At 31.8% G+C, this 24,032-nt stretch overlaps 1 protein-coding gene across 1 annotated transcript; it reads right to left on the bottom strand.

Annotated features, from left to right (window-relative positions):
• Positions 1–23,592, bottom strand: LOC130441621 (J domain-containing protein). The gene is made up of 4 exons (XM_056775381.1): positions 23,230–23,592; positions 15,494–15,595; positions 11,231–11,347; positions 1–8,915 (listed from the first exon to the last, which is right to left on the bottom strand). The coding sequence occupies exons 1-4, from the start codon at positions 23,314–23,316 to the stop codon at positions 8,697–8,699; spliced, it is 525 nt and encodes a 174-aa protein (XP_056631359.1). The 5' UTR covers positions 23,317–23,592; the 3' UTR covers positions 1–8,696.
• Positions 23,593–24,032: the final 440 nt, after the last annotated feature.

Raw genomic sequence — 24,032 nt, 5'->3', positions numbered from 1 at the left:
TTCACAGTAAATATTTATTGGATTCAACATTAATTTATATCTATATCTAATAGGTATAATTTAAACATTTATCAAAATACATCTATTCAACAGGATTGAAGATATGGAAAGTTGTGCATACCCTGCTTCAACAGTTGGTACTGGTTTATATGGAATATCTCCAGAATAATTTGTTTGGCCATTGAATAAACACGTTCATCCAAACTTTCCCATAGACTTGCTCAAACAGTTATTCGCTTCATCTTATTGTTATCGAGAACAAGAGTTTTTGAAAGTTATTAGTTTTTTGAAATATAATTTATGTTAATTTAACGTTGATATTCGAGTTAATTTCGAAGAATAATCTGTGGTTGAGAAGTGCTATGGGTTATACTGGAAATTATCCAGTTATCACTCTTTGCTTGGCATTTGATAAAAAGTTTCAGAAACAAACACGGAATAGTGGGAAAAATATTTTGTCTTTTCTATATACCAGAAGACATCGGCTTTTTTGGAAAATAGAGATAAGTTCCTTTTCTTAGTGCTTAGTATTTATTCCATTTTAGTTTATTACTTTCTTTCAATTATTTCAATTCTTAATCAATCTTTATACTTCTAATAATTACTTTTGATACGTAGATGAAAAGTTATATCCATAGTCATAATTCATTGCAAAAAGTTCTGACTTGAAAAAGACTTCAATTCTGGCAATTGCTTATTCATTGGTATCAAATCTCGTTCAATGTAGAATTTTTTGAGGTCTTCAAAAAGCCGGTAATTATTGAAGGCAATTCGTTCAACTCTTTATGGCTTCCATGGATTTGTAATGCGAGGAATTGTGTTTTTGAAAGTTTTTTAATTTGTATTAGTGGACGTTTCGTCTGAAAAGGTTGCTATGAAGGTCGTGTGTGCTTTGAATATACAGAAATGGGTATAAAACGCTGCCTTGAGGGACTCCAGATTCTATCGTATGGTAATTTTGAAGTTTCTAAAACAAAGGATAGTAGTTACGTTGAAAGTAGTTTCAGTTTTTAGAAATACCATCATGCCATGACTTTGTCGAGGGTATTTTTTATGTCGAGAAATACTCCAGCATGCACCTTCTTTTCTTCGAGGGCTGTTAACTATTCTGTGACATTGTAGTATTTTTGACATTACTAGGGGTATGTTTATAAGGTTATATGAACTAGCTTCTGCTGCAGGTTTGCTTTCTATCAATTATTTCAATTCTCAAGATACGGAGATAAAAAGTTATATCGTTAGTCATGATTTATCGCGAAATAAAGAGGAAGACTTCAATTCTGTCAATTACTTATTCATTGGTATCAAATCTTGTTCAATGTAGTATTCTTTTGAGGTATTCAAAGAACCGGTAATTATTGAGGGCAAATCGTTCAACGCTTTATAAATCAATGGCTTCCATGTATTTGAAAATAATTTAATTTGTATTCGAGCATCATCAGCTATTATTTGAATGAGTTTCACTGGCTGCAGTCCACTCATCTGACAATCTCTTTAATTAAGAATTGCATTAATGAATCCATATTTCACCACATATCGTCACTAAAACTTCTGTTTATTCCGCTTAAGTAGTTCTGGTAATTTTTGATTCGTCGATTCGTCAATCTCTTTAATCCTTACGCAAGTGACAAATAAAACATCTTTGTTAGAGTGATCTGATATGAACATGATCGTATTCCTTTGGTTGAAGATGATGGAATCGAATTTTGGTTGTTGAACCAAAAGCTGAAATCGAAAATAATTTGAAGAGGAATAGTTTGAAAATATTCCTATTACAAGAATATGATAGCAGTTGGTTTCCACAAAACACTGTAAATAGCTTATATGTCAAGGCATTCAAAAATATGTAACTGAATTGATAATTCTGTACCTCATCACTCACATAAGGGTTAATAGCGGTTATGCGCAATCCTCCCTCCTAAACCAAGGTTTTAGATGCGATATTTCATTCAATTCTTGAACACAGTATTTTCTGAGATAAATATTTCTGCTTATGATGACATAATTATCTGCTATGCAGTTACACACCTAATTTTATAGAAAAATGTACTTAATTCGTACCATATTCTGATGAAAAACTATATATCCTCTATCCATTATCTTCCAAAGGATGAAGTGGTACCATTTATATTTGATTCAGCAGTTATTTCCATGCTTGCCAATCCTGTGCAATCTTTTCGGCATTATGCAGTCTCATATTTATTAAGGGTTTTGTTTGGACTACTCATCTAGTTGGAGATTTACCTCTACTTTCCTGTCCCAGGTACTGCACATACATGAGGTTTATTCTGGTTAGCAGCCCTGTTCGTGGACCAATTTCTTGTAATACGGATACGTTGGTTCGGTGTTTTGTCCATGATAATCGTATGAGTAGTCTATAAACCCAGATTTTAAAAGCCTCTATTAGGTTTTTATATGCTTTGTTCAAAGTCCATGTTTCCGCTGCGTACGTTGCAATAGAGCATCAACTAGACTTTGTTTTCTTGATAGGTTGGTCTCTCCAGATTTTATTTAACTTGGTATCTGCTGATCTTGCAATTGTCTTTTCGTTTTCGCATTTTCCAGTGTTGTTTACCACTTCGTAGTTTTGGATTAGCTTATTTTTAAGCCATATTTTTCGCTGATAACAGACAGTCTGGTCATAATTTCTGTTATTGCCAGTATGGATTGTTGATTGTTGATCCTATTTTCGCCAACTGATATTCCGTCTTGTCATTCATAGAGGACTAAATCTTTGTCCAAATTTGTCCAGACTTAGGAACTTCATGACATTATACCCAGGAGCAGAAATAAAAACTGAACATCTTTAGAAGCTGGAGCATCCCACATTTGGAATTGTCTGAAAGTAATGGGACTAACAGATCGGTTACAAGGATAAGCCGATGAAATTTGTATACCGAAAAGATACTATTATAACATTTAACACCTATTATTTGATATACATATACGATTAATACATGAGGTTACACTTTCTTGTAGAATGAATGGTTGTATCCGTGTTTGATCAGAATAATAATAAATAATTCTTGAATAAATTGTCTCGATTTTTGTTCGTTTATAAAAATAAATAGATAAACACACCATTCAATAGAACAGAACAAAAATGAAGAAAATTTATTCAACAAAATATATCTAAAAAGTTTCACAATAACACGTTCTTAAAGTAATAGATCACCATCAGTTATCAAAAAATATTTATTGGTTTTCATGTAGTTTACTTTATCCAGGACCTTTGAGTCAAATTTAAAATATAAGCTCTGTAGAGGCTTTGATATGTACAAATAATTATTAGTAATTCATTCATTTAATTCTCTATCTTTACAAAGCAACTCAAATTTGAAAAATAATTATGGAATGCAAATTATAAAATGATTTAATTCATTTATGACGATTTTAGATTTTAGTCATAACCAAAATTAATTTTATTAAATATTGAAATCAATTTCAATAAACTCAAAATTCTATACAAAAGCTACTTACTGTTTAACAAAATTTTTTTAATGTTGAAAATAACCATATATTTTGATTGAAATTTAACTTACCAAAATAATAATATAAAAAATGGATATTTTTTAAAAAATCTTTAAAAAATTAGTGATAAATTTAATTTAAAACGTTTTTGAATTAAAGAAAACTATAAATTCAAAAACAAACTATATCCTAATGATTCATAAACGGTTCAAGCAGATAATACAAAGTCAAGTTGACTTTGTATTTTCGCTGATTTAGCATTTTTTATTAAATCTATTTTGAAAATTTTTCCGGCTAGCAAAAATTCCGAAAAACTTTTAATTAAGAATTAAATTTTAAGATTTTTTTGAAGTTTATCTGAAATTAATCAACCCATGTCTAAAATTTGCAGCGTTTATCTGAGTTAAATAGCAATAATTACTTTTTCATTATCGAGAAAGTTCTTAACAAGACTATTTTCAAGTACAAAATCGTGAATAATTGTGAAGAAATCATTTTTTTATAAAATTAAGGCCCACTACCTTTATTTATTAATTTAAATTTAATTAAAACTTTTAGTCGTGGATTAATTAGAAATGGAATGCGGAAACGAACATTTTCAGAATATTTTACGTTTTTATTTCAATAAAGGAAAGAGAGCTGCTCCGGCTCACAAAGAAATAATAAAAAAAATTACGTTCGGGAGATTTTTCCCGCAAAGACGAGCAACGTTCTAATCGGCATACTGAAATTGATGATGATCAAATCAAAGTCATAATTGGAAAGGATCGTCATATAACTGTTCGAGAGGTAGGGAAGAGGCTACATGTGTCGCACCCAACAATTAAAAAACATTTAAAATGTCTTGGGCTAGTTAAGAAACTTGATATTTGGGTATTTCACGAATTGAAATAAATTCATTTAACACAAAGAACCCGTTATTGAAAAGAATCATCATTGGTGATGAAAAATGGGTCTTGTACAGTAACATAGTTCGAAAACGATCACGAACCAGCACAAATCACATCGAAAGTCGAAAAACCAACAAGAAAAGTACATGCTGGTGGTATTACAAAGTTATTGTGTTTTTTGAGCTGCCTCCAATGAACCAAACGATCATTTCTGATATTTACTTTCAACAATTAATGAAACTGGATGAAAAAATCAAAGATAAACGGCCGGAATTGTCAAATCGAAAGGTTAAGTGTCGAAGTTTGGCTGGGAAGTGACGCCACATCCACCATACAGCCCTGATCTGGCACCATCTGATTACCATTTATTTTGAAGTTTGCAGAATTATTTTAATGGTCAAACTTTCAGAAATTACGATGACCTTCAATCGCACCTGGTTCAGTTTCTTCCTGATAAGGACCTGAAATTTTATGAGCGCGGAACCATGAAGATGAAAGAAGTTTTATTATATATTTTTATACTACAAAATCTAATATATATCAAAATTCAACGCTCAATAATTTCTCTTTAAAACACACTTCCAAACTTGGCGAACTCATTTCATTAACGAAAAACTTTTCGGCTAATTTTGTAGCAGAATTTTCAAAAGAAACTAAAGTATCTTAAAGAAATATTCGCATAATATTTATAAAGATTCTAAACGAAAAAATTCTGTCTAGAGTAACTACCCATAGAGCAGGTAGTGATCTATTACAGGGTGAATATCTACATATTTGTAAAGGGCTTAGAAAAGTACATGCATTTCCCAAATATACTTATATTTTAAATAGATATATATTTTGAGTATTGGTACATACAGTGGTCAGATTAACAAAACAAAAATAAGAGAAAAATTATTTGTTTTCAAACTGCGTTTGTAACACAATTAAGTCTTAAGTCGATTTATAAATAGTCATCGCTTTTTATTAGTAAAAAGTGTTTACATTAATAGTATTTTTTTCAACCACTATATATATGGGCAGAATATTTTAAATAGTTATTTTGGCAATATATGATTGACTCAATATATACATAAATAATTAGGATTATTTGCTCAGAGAAATTGAACACATAAAGCACTGAAAGTCTTACATAGGAATTGAACCTAATATTATATAACGAGTAGTAGTACTGAATGTGTTGTATTGGTTGCTTATATTTAGAGCACAAAATGATTTAACGTTAAGATGGTTGCATATGATGGAAAATTGGATTACCTAGTATTGTAGCAAGTTCAGTAAATATCTTATTTGAAAAGACAAGATTTATTATAAGAATTTCAATAAATCTTTCTTCTAACGATAATTCAATACAAATAATATATTTCCATTTATACAATAGTACCGTCTAAGACCAGGACAAGCGCGAAAACTAAACAAAATGATGATGATCGTTTTTTTAAGACAGCGTGCTCTGAGAAACAGCAAAGTTACCAGCAATCTGATAAGAAATGAATTATCAGATGTTCAAAATATCCATATATCGACTCGAACGGTTAAAAGACGTTTACATGAAGCAGGGTTAAGCAACAGAAGACCAGAGAACACAAAGACAAAGAGATTAAATTTTGTAAGACTACATCAGAATTCTCCGATGAAACTAGAGTTAGATATTAAAGTTCCAGATGGACGTGAGCGTGTTTGTCGGAGGCAAGGAGAAAGATTTGCCAGCTGTAGCATATCTCCTTAAGTGCCTTCTGGTTAAGGTCTCTAAATGTTTTGGGGAGGAATTTGTTTCGATGCTCGTACGGAATTGGTCTCTATACATACGAGGTTTATGAATGCCCAATAATGCTCTTCCTCACATGGCTAGACAAGTTATCCATATCAATATCTCTTTATAAGAATAGCCCCCTAACAGTCTGGATGTGAATCATCTATGAGACTATCTCAAAAACAGGATTTAAAGTCATCGTCCTACGGTTTTTAATCACAACCAACTCATAGAAGTCGTTATTGAAGAATAGGAGAATATAAACACAGAGCTAGACCAGAATCTATAAAACGTGCGTGAGACTTCTTCACATATATACCTCAGAAACAAGAGCCGAGACATTAACAACAAAAAGACCACGGAGATGAAAATACTGCGCACCATCAAGGGAGTCACCCTCAGGGACCGAATAAGGAGTGATGACATACATGAAGAATTGGGCGTACAGGATGTGGTGAGATGGGTCAGAGCACGAAAAAAATTCTGAAGGGACCACGTAGAAAGAATGCCAGAAGACAGATGGGCAAAATGGGCCAAAACTCAGAGACCGAACACACGCAGACCTATAAGCAGACCACCAAGAGGTAGTACGAGAGCTGGAGTTCAGCATATCAGGAAGATCCAAGAAGAGGGCCAAACGTATATGATTGAACAGGACCTGGTCATATTAAAAGAGGAAGAAGAAGAAGAAGAAGAAGAGAATATACCGTAAGATTTTGTTGAACATTTGATAACAAGCATACCGCGACGCATGAATGCAATGATAAGAAGTATGAATTTATCCTTATTCACTTAGTTTTACATGTTTTTATATTGAAAATATTTATATTAATTGAAGTGGTTCGTTAATTTTGGCCAGAAATTAATTTGAGAGTACAAATTTTTCAGTTTTCGGTTAATGTAACATTACGATACTATTAAGCTTTAGTTCCTGAAAATTTATAGTGAATATATACGCAGACCTTTTAGGCCCTTAGCATGGAAGTAATTTCCTTACACTCTTTCCTATTTTTTGCTTTCGCTTTCTTGTCCTGAATTCCTCTCTGTCTTAGGACTTCCATAACCTCTGCGTACCGTATTTTCCTTGGTCTTCCTTTTTTTCTTGTTTCTCCCTATGTTCATAATTTTTTTGTTGCTCTAAAATCTGACATTCTCTGTATGCGACCCAGCTACTCTATTCTCTTGGATTTTATTATTTTGCTAAGTTCTGCTCCTCCAAATAGATTCCTAATTTCAATATTTGTTCTCTTTTATCACCTGGTATCCTTCAAGTATTTTTCTTTCTCATGTATCTAGTTTCTCTTACTCTGCTTTATCAAGAATCCACGTTTCGTCTCCATAGCTCACTGTTGGTCTTATTATTGTTTTGTATAGATGCGGCTTCGCCTTTTTGGAGATTTTTTGTGATATTTCGCATTCAGCGCTTCCAAGTGTTTACTTCCCTTCGTCATCCTCGCTTCCAGATTTTCTATCCCGTCACCTTCGACCTTGATAACCACCCCAAGATACACATAACTTTGAACTTGGTCTAAGCTTATTGCTTTTTCTTCGTTCAGTTGTATTTGCAAATTTCTGATTGCTCTTTTCCTTTGTGGTGTTGTCATTATCATGAACTTCGATTTATCTTCGTTGACTCGTAGATTCACTGTCTCTGCCATTTCTATGAAGGTTCTGTAGGTTTCCTTAAGCTCGTATTCAGATATCTCCCTGTTTTAGTCCAGTGTTGGTCTGGAAACATTTTGATATTCTTTAATTTGCCTTTACCTCCGTTTTTCTAGGTTATAAGATTTTTGGAATACTAAGATCGTTCATAATGCTGTACAAATGGTTTCTGTTCACAGTATCGTAAGCTTTTTGGAAATGGATGAAGACAGATAACTACAAATTTCCTCAATCTATTTTGGATAATATCTTAGAATAGAACGACAACTATTATTTCTCAGCGTACTGTTTTTAATATTTTTGTGAGGGTTTTGTAGGGTATTGAACTGTTAGGCCAAGGGTCGAGATCGCTTCTAGATAATTCAATAAAATTTGATTTTAAAGCAGGTAGCAACTATATAGGGTAGTTATGAATTTGTGTGTGGATCTGCCTAGAGCAAAAGTAAACGGTTAATATGTAGTCATTAAGAAACTATTTAAGTGTAAAACTTGAAGATTAGACAGACATTAGCCAGCGAATGTACAAATACTTGACTCAAGCTTCTGTATAAGTCTGGATCCAAAAACACGACATCTTAGCAACACATTATCTTCATAATTTGTTGTGATAATGAAAAAGTTTGGAATCAATACGGATATTTTGTTTCTGATCATATAAAATAAACAATAAGGTGAACTAAAATCAGCTTAAATCCACTGGTTGTCAGCCAATCACATATTGCTTGAGTTTCTAGACTCAAATTTGAGAAAAAAAAAATTATTTTATCATTTTAAATAATTGTATAGTGGAATAAACTATCGTTTTTCCACGTGGGACAGTATTTTTAATATAATGTGCTTTGATTTAGGACTTTAAACATAATAATCTTCAAATTTGTGATATTGTATGAGAACAAATTAAATGATAAGGAATTGATAATTTAGATTTCATAATTTCGAAATTTACTAACAACTTCGCTTGGAGGATCTTTGCCCCAAGCTGATCCTGCACCACGTCCACCCCAGTGAAGATTTGCACCGCCTTCAGAAGCTCGACGATGTGCCGGTGAAGTACCCATTGCCCCCAAGCTTGAAGGTCCAGAATTACCCCCCGATTCTAGCATACGATCTTTGGTTTTTGGATTGCTCCAGTGCATCGACTGAAAAACATAGTTTTTATATAAAAATCAATTTTCATTATACAGTATTTTGCACGTTGATAAACTATGTACTCAATGGAGGATCGTATTAAATTAAACGGTAAATTTGGTCGGAGGTATCTGAATACAGGAAGCAAGAAGTATTCAAAAACAGAAAAGCGACAATGGTTTTCAATAAATAGGTACACTCCAATTTACACTTTAATACAATAATATACTTAAAAATATTAGATTTTTATATACGAGGGTTGCTACTTGAGTTTTGACATGTGAATATGTTAACTTTAACATTGCCATCATTTTTAATGGTGAACGTACTCAGATCATGCTGTCATATGAGTGCTATTTTCGTTATTTACAGATACTTGAAACATTCATCTTGTTCAAAAAATGGAATTAAATCTCGAACATTTTCGTGCGATGATTTGCCATGACTTTCGACGTGGATCAAACTATCAGCTGAGTGATGATCAACTCGCTTCGACTTTTCGTATTGAAGCACCATCTCGAGTCACGTTATGTTTGACTTCAATCGTGGTCTCACTTCGTTACAGGATGAATTTCGTGAAGGTTGTCCAAAATCGGCTGTTGTCTCAGAAAATCATGGATTCAAGACGAGCCAAATCGAACAAGAGTTGTTGGGGCATGAAGCAATCCGAAGTCACCTGTTTCTTGGGAATAACTGGACATGTTGCCACCGTTCCATTAGCTCAACGTAGAACGGTCAATTCTAAAGATACAACAGCACCTGCTTGACAGAAATCTTCTCCACCACGCCTTGCTAGCTCACACACACAAGCTCTAATAATCGAATTGATGGGTCATCCGCTATGCAGTCCCTATTTTTGCACCCAATGATTTCTTCTTTTTCCCCCAGATCAATAAATTGTGAGGTTAACGTTTTTTTACACCCGAAGAAGCGATTGATGTGTTCAAATCAAATGTATTGAAGATAACTCAATAGGTATAGAAAAAATGCTTCGAGAATTGGTTTAAACGCATTTATCTCAAAACTAGCAACCCTTTTAGTAGATTGGATTGGGTTGTTGTTGTATTTGTATGTGGGAACCTATTTGACAGTTGTATAAGCCTATTTTGATTACCCATTTGAAATATTTTTATAGTATCTACATCAGTTTTTTTGGCATTTACATGTACAAATATTGCATCCCAAATTTCCACACCAAAAGTAACTTTTTTTTTTAAATATAGCCCGTTGAAAATGGCCAAACATTTGTCAATGAGACAGATTATTTATTGTAAGATCAGGTCTGAATTCAAAGGTTTGATGACCTTGGGGTAAGAAAGTAGCCCACCTAAATGATTTTTGAAATGAAAAAGTTCTAGTAGAACCCACTACATTTTCTTACCATTTAACTAACATATATATGAGTAAATATGACCAAAAACGATATTTATATCAAATGAAATTCAGTTTTCTACGAATGGAATCCTTTTTTAACCGAATTGAAAGAATTTTCTATTGTGGGGACGTCTCTTTTATGAAAGTTCCAGGGTTGTAGCCTTGGATGCATTCGTCTAAATCCGTCGACATTTATGCCAAACAATAAATCATTGATCGAAGAATTTTCAGTATTTGCCGTGAATTTTCTTTCATGTTTTTTAGGACAGAATGTTTCATATAGGGGTTTGAGTTTCACTGAGATACAATTTGTTGATTTGCATCAAAAATTGATTTATTCTTGTAATAGATAATGTGTTCAAATAATGCGACAAAGAAAGCGGATTCTTTAGAACAACAATTTTCATTGAAATTATCTTTTGGCTTCCACTACCACCATATCTTCTGTAAGTTTACTATATTATATACTAATTAAAATTGGAAATGATGCTTCTCTTCTTATTATTTACTTGAATTTCTTATGTCACCTAACGTTTCCCTCTATTGCATTATCCTATTTGTGTAGGAAATTTAATATCTCTCAGACTTGTTCATCCCTATTGAATCGATGTTATCAATTTTTGAATATTTTTCCTTCAATCGCACCACGTTCTAATTAATTAATAGCCGTTCCAACCAACTGACTATTTGTTCAACATCTGCAGCTACAAATTTTCTATTCCTGACATTATCGATTGTTGTTTGATCCTTCAATTTTAGACTGTTTGTCAATTATATGTCTTTTTCAATATTTACCTTTAATTTTCACACCTAGAAACGAATGTAGTATTCAATTTGATCGTTTTCAGATTAAGATTGTATCGAGAGATGTTTGAATGTTGTGGGAAGGAATATCTCGAATATTATTACTGCTAATGCTAAATGTGTTTATAAGAGGAAATATAATAAATACCTGGTGTACATGCTCCTTCATTCCTAACCACTGCTTGTAACTGATAGCAATGCCACTACTTCTCCATTTGTCATAATTTGCTCTTCTTTCGGGATCACACAATATTTCTTTCGCTTCCTATAATAGAATATAATGAATTTTATCGCTATTATCAAACTACTTGATAAAAATAGAGAGTAAACTTAAAAGATAAAAATGGAAAATAATTATTGTTCTAATATATCAAACTGGAATATGTAAAGAAAGACGCCTTCAGAGAAGTTCTTTTCGATGGTAATAATAATAACTGAAATTTTGATTACTATTATTATAGAATTGTTGTTATAGTTTGATATTAGATACTGTGAATGCTCTGAATTAATTTTAACTGTGCGTCTCATTTCATCTTCAAAATAGCTAGAGAGAGGGAAATGCTTTATTGTCAAAAAATTTAGTAACAAAATAATTGACAAGTGATTATGCATTTTCTTGCATTGTAAAATATTGAGCCCTTAACTAATTCTGAACGTGGATAGCCGTGCAAAGACCTTTCTGAAATTGGAGAAACGTGCTTACGAATTATGCAAACCTATTCAAAGATGAATAAGGAATGTAGAGTCAGAATTTTTAATCTTTTAAAGATTAAAAGTCCCTGCAGTGAGTTTGAAGATTCGCTCAAATTGATTCGCACCACATGTACCCCCAGAAGGAAAAGGCATATCGGAGATGCGACTCAATAAAGGCATAATAAATTGTTTAGGAAACGTGTCTCAGCGTTGAGACAGACAAGCTTATAATTACATCATGGTTTAAGGATAATTACTTTACTAGATATGGTCCTATGAAGTGCCGTGAGATCAGGGTTGCCTCAAGAGAAAGTAGGGTCTGCAAATAGACATATTTTACCGTTGAGTCTAGATAGGCAATGTCGTTTATAAACAAGAAACTGCGAAGCTCTGCTAAAACTACGGGCATAAAGAAGAAAGTGTGCAAGTTAGCCCTTTTTTTGGCTACATTCACAAAGGAATGATAAAGTAAAGTCAATAATTCCTCGCGCTAATACTACTGCTCATACAGTCAATTTAGACGAATGTAGGGGCTTATGATGCTTATGTTATGATTAAGAGAAAAATGAACTTCATTTGGAAAATGTTGGTAAACGTTAGAAAGCGCTCAATCATCTGATTTACGAAATCAAGTCTCAGACTAGCATACCGAGTCTTCGATTCCTACACCAACTGAATTTTTAACGATGCCGCCCAAAATCTTGGTGTAAAATGCGAAATGTTGTTTAATTATGCACGTTTAAAACAACAGCACGCTTTCAGACATTTCTAGAAGACCTTGGACACCCGGATTTTGGTTTATACAGTGTTGATACAGTCTTTTCAAATTTCTCGATTCATCTTCCAATCAATCGTGCGCCTGACGCATCATTTAAATAACGAACATTGCATTTCTACGCACTACAGTTGCCGAATTACCGTTTTTGTAAAACTCACCCACGCACAACACACGGTTCCTTCGCGCTACATAGCTTAAAAAAATCCTCTACCGATTGACATCCCTCCCGCGCCCATCCGAATAGCTGCGTTCACCCCGTAAGTAATACAAAGGTGAAATTTATTATTTTTTTATGAGACACCTTGTATATTTAAATCCAATCCTTTTATTCGAACGTGTGAGTTAATTCCTATGAAATACTGGAATACAAGCCGTGCTTCATATTCGGATCTATTATGCCTTTCAACTAAACTATGATAGAATTTTATTCGTCCATATAATTTAAAACAGATTTGATAATCAATAGGAAAATACACGGAAGGATTCATCGTCCTTTCCAACACATTTTGAGAATTAATTGCTCTCTAGCTTCATTGGGCTGAATCCAATTTATTCACTGACATATCGGGAAGGCCGGTCTCGAAAATTGTGAATATTCCTGAATGCTCTTGTCCAGAGAATAAAACAGAATATGTAAAATCGATTGAGCTCTATTCACCAGCTTCTAAAAAGTATATAGATTGTTGATTTCAGATTTTTATTTATACGTTAGTCTTTTAAGATTAAAGATAACAAAGGAGAACATAATTTATTTCTTTGCAGCAATGAGTTTACGAATGATAGGTATACCAAAAGCCGTTTTGATCAATCAATTTCATTGCTAATCCTAGCTTAATTTGGCGAAAAATTTGCTTTGAATTTGGTCGAAATTGGACTTTCTGAACTTAATTTAATCAAAAATTGAATTTTCTTAATTTAACTTCAAATACTCGACAGGAATTTTCGATCATCGATATTCCTAAACTTTAATACTTGAATTCAATAAATGCTATCTGTAGTACTATAAAAAATTACCCTACAATGAATTCCGGGACACTCCCGGAGCGAAGGGAAATAAAATATCTGATAAGCTCGCTGAAGAGGGGACAGAAAAGCCCTTCATATGACCTGAATCCTTCTGCGGTATCAGCTATAGAACAATGGAAAAACCACTTGATCACCCCCAATTTTTTTCATGTACCGACCAATCGCGTTCTAGTCGCTAAAAACCATTGATCTTTATATTTTCGTAGGAACTGAATAAGAATATGACATTTATTTTTTTCCAAAGCTGAGGAAACATGGTCAAAATCGAGTTTTAAGTAGAAAATCTGGAAAAAATGAATTCGTGATTTTTGCTGTTCTACTCGCTGTATTTTGGCGAACAACGAATATTTTTTCATGAAATTTTTTTGGCATACCCGTGAACCAATCCAAAAAGTAAATAAATACATCCGAATCCCCCCAAAAATTTTCCGGTTGTATAGAAAATTCCGGAAAATTTTTTTGGCTCTCCCGACTTTGTGCATATGAGTGACAAAGTTTAGTGAGGAAGTTTAAAATTCACCACTTCTGAATGCATGGTACTAAAATTAATGGTGTGAATGATTTTTGGGAAAGTCTGAGATCTTGATATGTGGAAGAAAAAAAATTACTGCGATTTCAAGATGCGAGTTTTCGTTTTCGAACGATGCCGACCGCTTCATGAATAATACTCATTTCATTACGTTCAATACTTTAAGAAATGTATGTGTCAGCGTGATTTTTCTCAGTATCTAAAAAATTATGCAAAATCAATCCTACAGTTTGTCTTTAATAAACGTTGAACGAATATTCAGAGTTTTGTCGTAATTTTTCAATTCTCGATAATTGTTTGGCGAAATTTATCACAAATATCGGGTAATAAAATTGAATGACCGTCATCCAATTTTTTCTCTCTGTATTCGATTTATTTTGGAAGGCATTGGGTGCTTTTGTCGAAATATAATCTTGATAGCACTTTATGTGATACTTTGCTTTTGCTGTGTGCAAATCAAAATTCAAACCTTCAGAGTTAAATCGGGGAAACAAATGATAATTTGATACCTTGTTTCGGATTTGCTTCTTTCCCACAGAAAAAACAATAATTCGCTGTGAGAGTATTCCCGCATGCGCTACTTGAGCGGCGTCGCGCCGCGGAGTCGAAACTCGCATCTTGAAATCGCTGTAACTTTTTTTCTTCTAAATATTAAGATCTGAGACTTTCCCGAAAACTTATTCACACCATTAATTTTAGTACCATGCATTCAGAAGTAGTAAATTTTGAACTTCTTCACTCAACTTTGTCAATCGTATAAACAAAGTCGGGAGAGCCTAACAAAAATTTTCCGGAATTTTCTATACAACCGGAAAATTTTTGGGGGGATTCGGATGTATTTATTTACTTTTTGGATTGGTTCACGGGTATGCCAAAAAAATTTCATGAAAAAATATTCGTTGTTTGCCAAAATACAGCGAGTAGAACAGCAAAAATCACGAATTCATTTTTTCCAGATTTCCGACTTAAAACTCGATGTTGACCATGTTCTCCCTACTTTGGAAAAAAATAAATGTCATATTCGTATTCAGCACCCTCGAAAATATAAAGTTCAATGGTTTTTAGCGACTAGAACGAGTTTGGTAGGTTTTTCGTTTTCTAAGTGACTTTTTGGTGGTGATCCGTTCGCCTAATAGAAACAAAACCAAATATTGGGACAACTTATAGGCGAAGGCTCTTCTGGGAAACTATAACCAGAGTAAATCTGCTGAATGTAGCAGACTTAGAAGACGCTAGACTTAGCAGATAATGCGGCGTGCGGATTTTGTTGTACAGAGCACGAAACCTCTATCCACATTCTCTCGAAGAGTTCATAATTAGTCAAAAATTGTAGTGGAAAAATTGTCCACCGACTTATAGATCGTTATTTTCAAAATTGTACTTACTTTTAGTAACTGAAACTTCTGTTCTGCCTCTTTATCGCCAGAATTTTTATCAGGATGGTATTGTAGAGCTCTCACTTTATATTCAGCATTTATTTGCTCTATCTGGGAAAAAAAAAGAAAGGCGATTAAAAAATATGACTCTAAAATTACGATGGAATCGTATAGAGGCGAATTAACCTTTTCCCAAAATTAATTAGAGCGCTTTAACTTGTAAAATTTATCATTCAAAATAACCCCAGAAATCGAAATATCAGCAAATTTAAAGTAAAAAATGTCATATAAAGTTTTTTCGCCAGATTGATAATTTTTGAGTTATTCGCAATTGAAAAGTACCATTTTTCGTCAAAAAAAAACGCATTTTCAATAGTTTGTTACGTATAACTTTGTAATGATGCATTTTATCGAGAAAAGTGTAATGAACAGAAATGAAGCTTATTAAAACAAAGAAATTAAGCTATATTTTGAGATCTTAATGTTCTACCTAAAGCAAGTTATATATACTTAACTACTTGAATTTGTTTTACATAATTCAGCATTTAACCTCAAAGAACGAGAAAAGGGTACATTTTTCAACAGAAAGTCATGGAATACTTTTTAAAGAGCCTTTAAATAACTAGTGAAGTAGTTTCGACAAAAATTTCAGTGAAGAATGATTTAAAATTGTTAAAGCTAAAAAAATCGCACTAAAACTAATGCTATTTCATTGAAAATCGAAATTAAACTTATTCCTTGTACCAAATACTTTATTTGGATGTTATTTACGACATTTGAAAGTTTGGCTGATTAGAAATGGATAATTTTGAAAAACATGAGCATTAAATAATACTTTTTTTTGATTTTTCAAAAAAAATTTTCTTACTCTTTTTTTCTCCATAACTATAAGATATACAAGAACAAATAAACAGTCAAATTGAAGCATTTTTTATGACAATTATTGTGCTTTTTTTATTTTTTTTTAGCATAAAAATTTACCGAGTTATAACCAAATTAATCTGTCCCTATAGTGGGAGGATTGCTTTGACCCTTCTAGCATACATAGGCTTGTAGCTCTGTAAATTTTTATTAACTGTAAATATTTTTATCAATAAAAAATTATTTTTTTAGAGCAGAAAATTAATTTTCATTCACGAAAAATGTATAATCAAAAAAATTTCATCAGAAGGGTAGTTTTTAAAGATTTTTAACGATTGATACTTCAAAACATATAAATTTTCTATTATACAATATGCTGTATAAACGAAAGACATTTGAATTGAATTGAATTTTTATATTTTTCGATAAGGGATGGTTTTCACCCCTTAAAAACAATTTGCACACCTTGCGACCATGTAGATCTTGATATGGATGGTAAGATGAGTTTAATTCCAAATGTTCAGGAAAATCTGAGCTGCATTAAAAAATTCGGAAGTTTGAAACCATTTTCAGCTTGAATGCCTGCACTACCACATTTTAGTGGTGTCGAGGAAAACGAAGATTATTTCATTTCAAGCCAAAACAAGGTATGTCCGGATTTCGACTAATTTATGGAAAATACTCCTTATGTAACAAACGAGATAAGTTAGATTGATCAAAATAAGAGCGAAAAACCGATGTTTATAATGTGAATATCCCTTCATGAATGTTACTATAGAGACAAATCAATTTATCTGCAACAAAATCGTTGATCTTACATGATAAAAGTGATAACGCATTATAACGGAATTTTTTTTTGTTTACATTTACATATTTTTTTATTTCCCTCTTGATTCAATAATTCAGTTTTTGAGACAAGTTTCTTGATGTGTGCAGCTTTTTAAGGCTGCTGTTAAAAAATGCAAAAAAAAACAATGGAAAAATATCAGATTCTCATATTACATTTTTCTCAATCTTTTAGCCTCAGTATTAATCGTTCTGTGAAAGTTGCAATGCTGCAAGCTCAAAAACAAACAGTCAGTGGTGTATATTGTTTCCAGATTCCCTTTCAATTAGTCCTGTTCCCTCCCTGCCAGAAGAATTTTTTGATAGCCTGAATCGTCTGATGTAGATTCTAGTGATAGCGATATCCTTTCATTTTTACTGAAGCAAACTTCGTTTCAGATAAAAAGAAAGGTAACTACATCAGTGCAAGAAGTTGTGCCTGGTATTTTACCAGTACAAGATGTGGTCGAAACTCAAGAAAATCTGTTAAGGGAAAGACCAAAAGGAACTAAAGCATGCTGAAGAATACTACATCTGGTAAACTGAAAAAATCTAAATTGTGTCAGCTGTTGAATGAAATGTAGAGAAGAGTTTAAAGAAGGGGATAGAAAGGTCATTTTCAAGGGGTATTGAAAAACTAGTAGATAAAAAAGCAGAAGAAGGCTTCTACTAAAGATAGAAAAACAGGCAGCAGAAATAAAAATAAACCATTCAGTTATACGTATCACCTTAGAATTGACGAGATTGTTTTCGCATAATCTTGGGTGAAACAAACAAATTTCTAGAACTATGCAGTCTCAAAATAACCTCAAACTGTTCCGGAATTTATCAAAATGACTTTAGAAAAGAAGAGCCTCTAAAAAACATGTATATAGATGGTGATGTCATAAAATTACAGACCCTATTGTGAAGGCTCCACTCCACCAAAGTTATTTCAGTAGATGGGACAACAACAAAAAAATATTCACCCCCAATTTATACAGCAGAAAAAATGTACAATCACTGTCCGATGGACTCTATCAAATTGCTGTAAGTCGCACCAAGTTTAAGTAAATTTTCCATTGGATTTTGAGATTAAATGACTAAGCAAAGATACTTGTGTAAAATGTGACAAACTAAAAATGAAAATCAACTAATCCGATAACCTATACGAAAAAGCAAATAAAGATGATGTACTTTGGATGATTATTTACCATCATTTTGAAAAAATTAATAAATTCACACATCTTCTCTAAGAAATTTATTTCAATTGATGTGTGACTATAGATAATAAAATATTTTGTTGGAATTTTATACTGTTAAGTTGAAAATAAATAATTCGAACTGTCAAAGCTGGTTACAGAATGAGCGAATTCATAAATAGCCAATGTGTATAACCGGCAAATTAACTTAAATAAAACTTAAATCATTATCAGAATCATTATGAGAATCTGATTTCAGTCTACTTTAATAACGAATTTACACAATTACAGCCTAATTAACTTCAACATGCGCGTCACAAGTCTCGCACCAGGGGTCCATTACTGAAAAACAATACTTCAGGGCGTCGTATTTCCAAAATGGACTATTTTTCGAGATAACATGTGGATACCTTCTTTGTGAAAGTTTTTATGCTCTAAATATTTGTTAAGGATCGAATTTTCCAATCCCTACGTTGTTAACGAAATATCAATTCTTAGAGTTTTTTTTTCTAGTGTTTTCCCCAATTTCCATGACCGCTCACTCATAGAATAATTATTTTTGAGCAAAAAATCATTACTATTGGTTGTAACGTCAGGTTTTGTAAAATTTTGACTACGGTGCCTGGACTATTATTAGGTTTCATATCAATTGAGAACCTTACCTGATGAAACTCTTGGTTGTTAGATTGTGTGCTGTGAGTAGAAACATCTACTTTCGAAAAATCAGTCCCCTGTATAATATTACAAACCATAAACACCTACTTTCAAACAAAACCTCCTTTTTTGGATTGCGAAGAAAAAACTATAGAAATGAAGTAGAACAAAAGAAAATAAAAACATTCACGTTTTGAAGTGAAAAAAATTAAATTAATTTCACCGCTTTCGGAGGCGTGCAGCACCTTTTGTTTATTTACTAATTACAGATCTTTGTTTTAACGAAACAAAACCTCAAGTAATACCAAAAATTACGAAATGAAATGTTGAAAATAAAAGAAAGTATCCCATTATGTTCCACCTGACAAATTTAATTATTAGAATCTAGAAGATTTAACACACCATTCAACGTTTTTCATCTTACTCATTCAATGTGTCTGGAAGCTCTGTAATATCTGCAAGTTATTTAAAGCCTCTATTCTATCGGTGGGAGTTTGTATAATGAGAAAATCTAAGAACGAAACTTTTTAGTGAAATTAATTTTTTTTTGGAGTACATTTAAATCGTTTCTGATTGTTAAATGCCATGAATATTCTTTTATAAATCACTTCATAGTTGTTTCTATATAATAAAATAAAGTTTTTAGTATTACAGTCAGTAGTCATTAGGCGTAAGTAGTCAGGTATGTCTGGTTCTTATCGTTTCAAGTTATTGAATGATATTTCACCATCCGGTTTTTGATTATTGTAAGTAATGAATCAACTAAACAAAAATTCTCTGATAGGAGGATTCACTTGTCACAACAAACACATTATAGGTGTAACAAATATAAGTCATAAGAATGATAATTTTTCTTTATAAAAAAAAATGATTCGGATTTTCATATATCTCTCAAAATATTCATTTAAATTTCTTCAATTTTCTATTTCTTATACCTTTTGATATTTTAATGCATCTAAATGTTCTTGATTTTAGGTCTCTTCTGTTTTAAAATTAGTTTTTTCAATAATTTTTGATACATAAAATTTGACGTTTCGACTTTTCTTTAAGTCTTTATGTTATTAACACAATTTGCGTATTTAGACACGAGTACGATTTACGTGACGCCTGGATTTGACTATGCCATTTTGTAAATCGACCCAAAATAAGCGGAAAATCAAGAATAAAATTTTTCGATATCTCGCTTCGTTTTCGAGATATCGATACTTGAAATTGGAAAAAAAAACCTAACCTTATCGTGGTACACTTTGAGTGTAAAAAGTTCAAAAATCGTGATTTTTTTACAGCCAAAATTGTCTAAGAAAAATTTCTTCGCGTGAGGGTTATTTTAGTTTTATTTTATTATTTTTTTTTCCTATGGGGGGCCTCGCCGGAACTCTGGCTTTTCAATTATAAAACAAACGAAAATAAATAATTTTTGAAAGCATTCAGAACGTACTTTTTGCTTGTAAGAGGGTATCTTTACATTAAATTACTAATTAAATCTTCAAACCATCATTAAATATTTTTTTTATTTTATAAATACTGAAAAACAAGCGACAATTCTTAATAAAAAATATCAAATTATTCATGTATTTATCGTATGTTGAGTTATATTCATTTTGTTATAAAAATCTGTTTTTTCAATATAATTTTGGAGTATCAGGGTAAATAATATAAAAATTAAATAAAAAATCTTTTGTTTATTCAATTACAAGATTCATATTGAATTTGAAGTGATAAAATATTCATTTGAAACGAAGTATTATATGATTATAACTTTAAGTATTGATAGCTCGAAAACGAATCGAGATATCAAAAAATTTCATTCTCCGTTTTCGATTTATTTTCGCCTAATTAAACCAAATCCGCGGCGCCACGAAAATCGTACTCTCCCCCTTATTTATATTAATCAATAGATCACTTACGTCATTTTCTATTTTGATTTTATTCTTATTTTAATATAATATTATTATAAATATTAATAGAAATACGCAAATTGTCAGTGTCAATATCATATTTTGATAGAGACTCAAAGAAAATTCGAAACTTTAAAATCAAGAACGCATTAATATTCATTTATTATCAATATATTTTTCTTTATATATTTTTCTTAGTAATGGATATGTAAGGACCCAAAGCATGGTTATTTGTTATACTTTCATATGCCTTTCTACTCTTTGTATCGAGACAAAAAAGTCGGTTAATACAAACCATGTAGAACTATTAATTTTTGTTTTTGTACCATGAACTACTCGTAAATTCATAGTCATATTCTTTATCAGCCGCATAAATGCACAACGCTGTTGATATTGGTGAGTAGATTCTTCACTTTCGACAGAACTGGAAATTTCTAATCTCTTTCATTAATATGACAAGGACTCAATTTTAAGACGCTTATCGCAAACAGATGCTTCATCACCGTTTTTAGCAAATCTAATTATGTAATATTTTAAAATTTCCTATCCGCAACAGCAGTTTTTTCATCATTTTCATTTTATGCTTCATTATTAATCGTTTGTTGTTGTCCTCGGGCCTTGTAGTTCCTCAAAATCTTAACAAGCTTCGTGTATTTTAGTCACTATAAGAAAGATCGTTCGAGGAAATGACTAACGTATTGATAAAAAACAGCCTTTATATATTTCAGAATTATTCTTCATTTAATCTACTTTTAGATTCACCCATTTGAAAGCTGAGAGATTACTGTGAAACGAAATCTTCTTGTAGACATAAACCAAAATATCTGAATGTTTTTGAATCAAAAACCTCACTTACCAGTATCACTTTGAGTCTTTCTACTAATTCACTTTTTGTTATCGGACGTTTCCAACTCGTGATTCTCCAGTTCTGTTGTTAGTTTTGTCACTTTCAGGTCACCTAGTTTCTGAACCATGTTTACGTCACTATTTATTCATAATACCTCACACGTTACGTTTTTCTTCTAATTTATTTAAACTATTTTTATTCGGTGGGGTGAATTTATACACAATATTTCTTACTTAATTTATTCACAAGTTCATACTAAGTACACTATTTACTATATCGATCCGTTGACTACGACATCCAATTATGTACTGACTTTGTCGCTGATAAACAAGCGACTATTTATATAAAAAGAATTTCTCGATAATTCAATTCTAGAATGCAGACAAACATAATAACAGCCGTATAACAATATGTGAATTGTCTTTGTGAGAATTTCCGCATCGTTCTTCAATGTTAAAATATCTTCCGTCATGGTCGAAATCTTCTCGTAGACATAAATCGAAATATTTAAATATTTTTGAATCAAAAACGTCACTTAGAGTCTTTCTACTAGTTCACTTTTTCTTACCGGACGTTTCCAACTCGTAATTCTGCCACTTTCAGGTCACCTAGTCTCTGAATCATGTTTACGTTACTATTTATTATATCATATACATTTTATCGAAACTTAATATTAATATAAGTCATAGATCATTCAACACATTTTCAGCACTATTCACTACACAAAAAAAAACAGAACTAAAGACACTAATAAATCTAATATTATAAATTCCATACCATGTCTGAATTGTCCTAAACATTATATAGGAATGACTACACAATACTTAGAGAACAGAATAAATGGCCACAAATACACCAAAAATGCACACAAACATGAAAAAAATTAACATCATGAATTTGATTTTAACTAAACAAAAATCTTAGCTCAAGACACGAACTACCAAAAATTATTAATCAAATAATTAGATATTAATTATTGTTCTGTGAATAATAGACAAAATATAAAAAGCCTCAGCCAAAGTTACCATAATTTGATAAATTAGTTTATTTCAATCTACCTATGTTTTTAATAATGTTTTTAAGATATCTACTAATATGTTTTTATCTATTTTATAAATATTTTAATCATCATATATTAATTATTCTTATGAAAATTCTCCCAAAGAAGGAGCGAAACGTTAAGTTGTACAATCTAACATAAAAATGTGATACCAAACCCAATTAAATGTAATTATTTGTGTACTAATTACTTAAAACTAAACAGTTCCATAGATATTACATAAATTATCGTGATAACCATTATCACAATTTGTTATGAAAAGTTAATTGCGAGTATTTCATTAATCTCCGCTATATCAATATTGTTTTTCAAAAATACAATCAGAAATGTTTCCAACATATACTTCGAGAAACTCCCGCTTTAATTAAGTATATTTATTTTTAAAAAATAAGGATAATAATAATGATTATATAACTTACAGTGGAACTGGAATCGCAGCCCAAAATAGCATAATAATCTTCGTCTTCCTTCTTCTTATAATCTAAAATATCTCCGACACTTGTCATCTTCAATCCACCAGAAAGCCTACTGACCTGATTTATCACAAATGATAATCCAATTACTACTAAATCAACTGTTTTAACACAAAAACACGCACCGCAAAAGATTGTTCTAAAAGATTGTTGTCAATGTTATAAATTGGAAGTGAAAGTTGTTATATTTAAATAAGTTTATATCAAATTGTTGTAATGTTAAGATCACGAAAGCATGCGCTGTGGTAGCTGGCCGATGAATCGATGGGGAAATCCAGGCGATGTGTAACGTGAAACATTCTACAATATTCGTTGTTTGGGGGAAATATATACTGCGCTGGAGTTTCATTCGATTTATCAACTCTTAATTAGGGGGATTCGCAGACAGGTCAATTATGTGGCTTAACCAGAACTCGACTTATGACTTGGTAATTAGGTGATGCTTGAAAACATTTTTCCTTGTGGGTTCTAGAGGTTGGCTTTGAAGGGTTTTCCTCACTAATTGTTGGTTGATATTTGAGAAAAACGGAAACTGATAAGTTGATACTATTTATTCGTACAGCGTGATTCAAAATGATAATATTAGCACAATAAATGAGGTTAAATCATGAGAAATTTATTTGAATTATTAAACAAATAGAGATCCCATCAATTTCATAAATATTTAACATTTTTATCTGCAATTTTATTCTTATTATCAGATCATACTGAAATATTCATGATATACAGGGTGTATTAAAAAAGGTGAT

The sequence above is a fragment of the Diorhabda sublineata genome, chromosome 3, assembly GCF_026230105.1.
Source record: "Diorhabda sublineata isolate icDioSubl1.1 chromosome 3, icDioSubl1.1, whole genome shotgun sequence".
NCBI classification, from domain to species: Eukaryota; Metazoa; Arthropoda; class Insecta; order Coleoptera; family Chrysomelidae; genus Diorhabda; species Diorhabda sublineata.
The sequence above is the reverse complement of the archived record's forward strand: the minus strand, read 5'-3'. Positions and strand labels throughout refer to the sequence as shown.

Coding starts and splice junctions, on each gene's coding strand:
- LOC130441621 (XM_056775381.1), bottom strand. CDS start 23,316: ATGACAAGTGTCGGAGATATTTTAGATTATAAGAAGAAGGAAGACGAA. Junction 11,348..15,493: donor AGAAGTTTCAGTTACTAAAA/GTAAGTACAATT, acceptor ATTCTATTATAG/GAAGCGAAAGAAATATTGTG. Junction 8,916..11,230: donor TGAAGGAGCATGTACACCAG/GTATTTATTATA, acceptor TATGTTTTTCAG/TCGATGCACTGGAGCAATCC.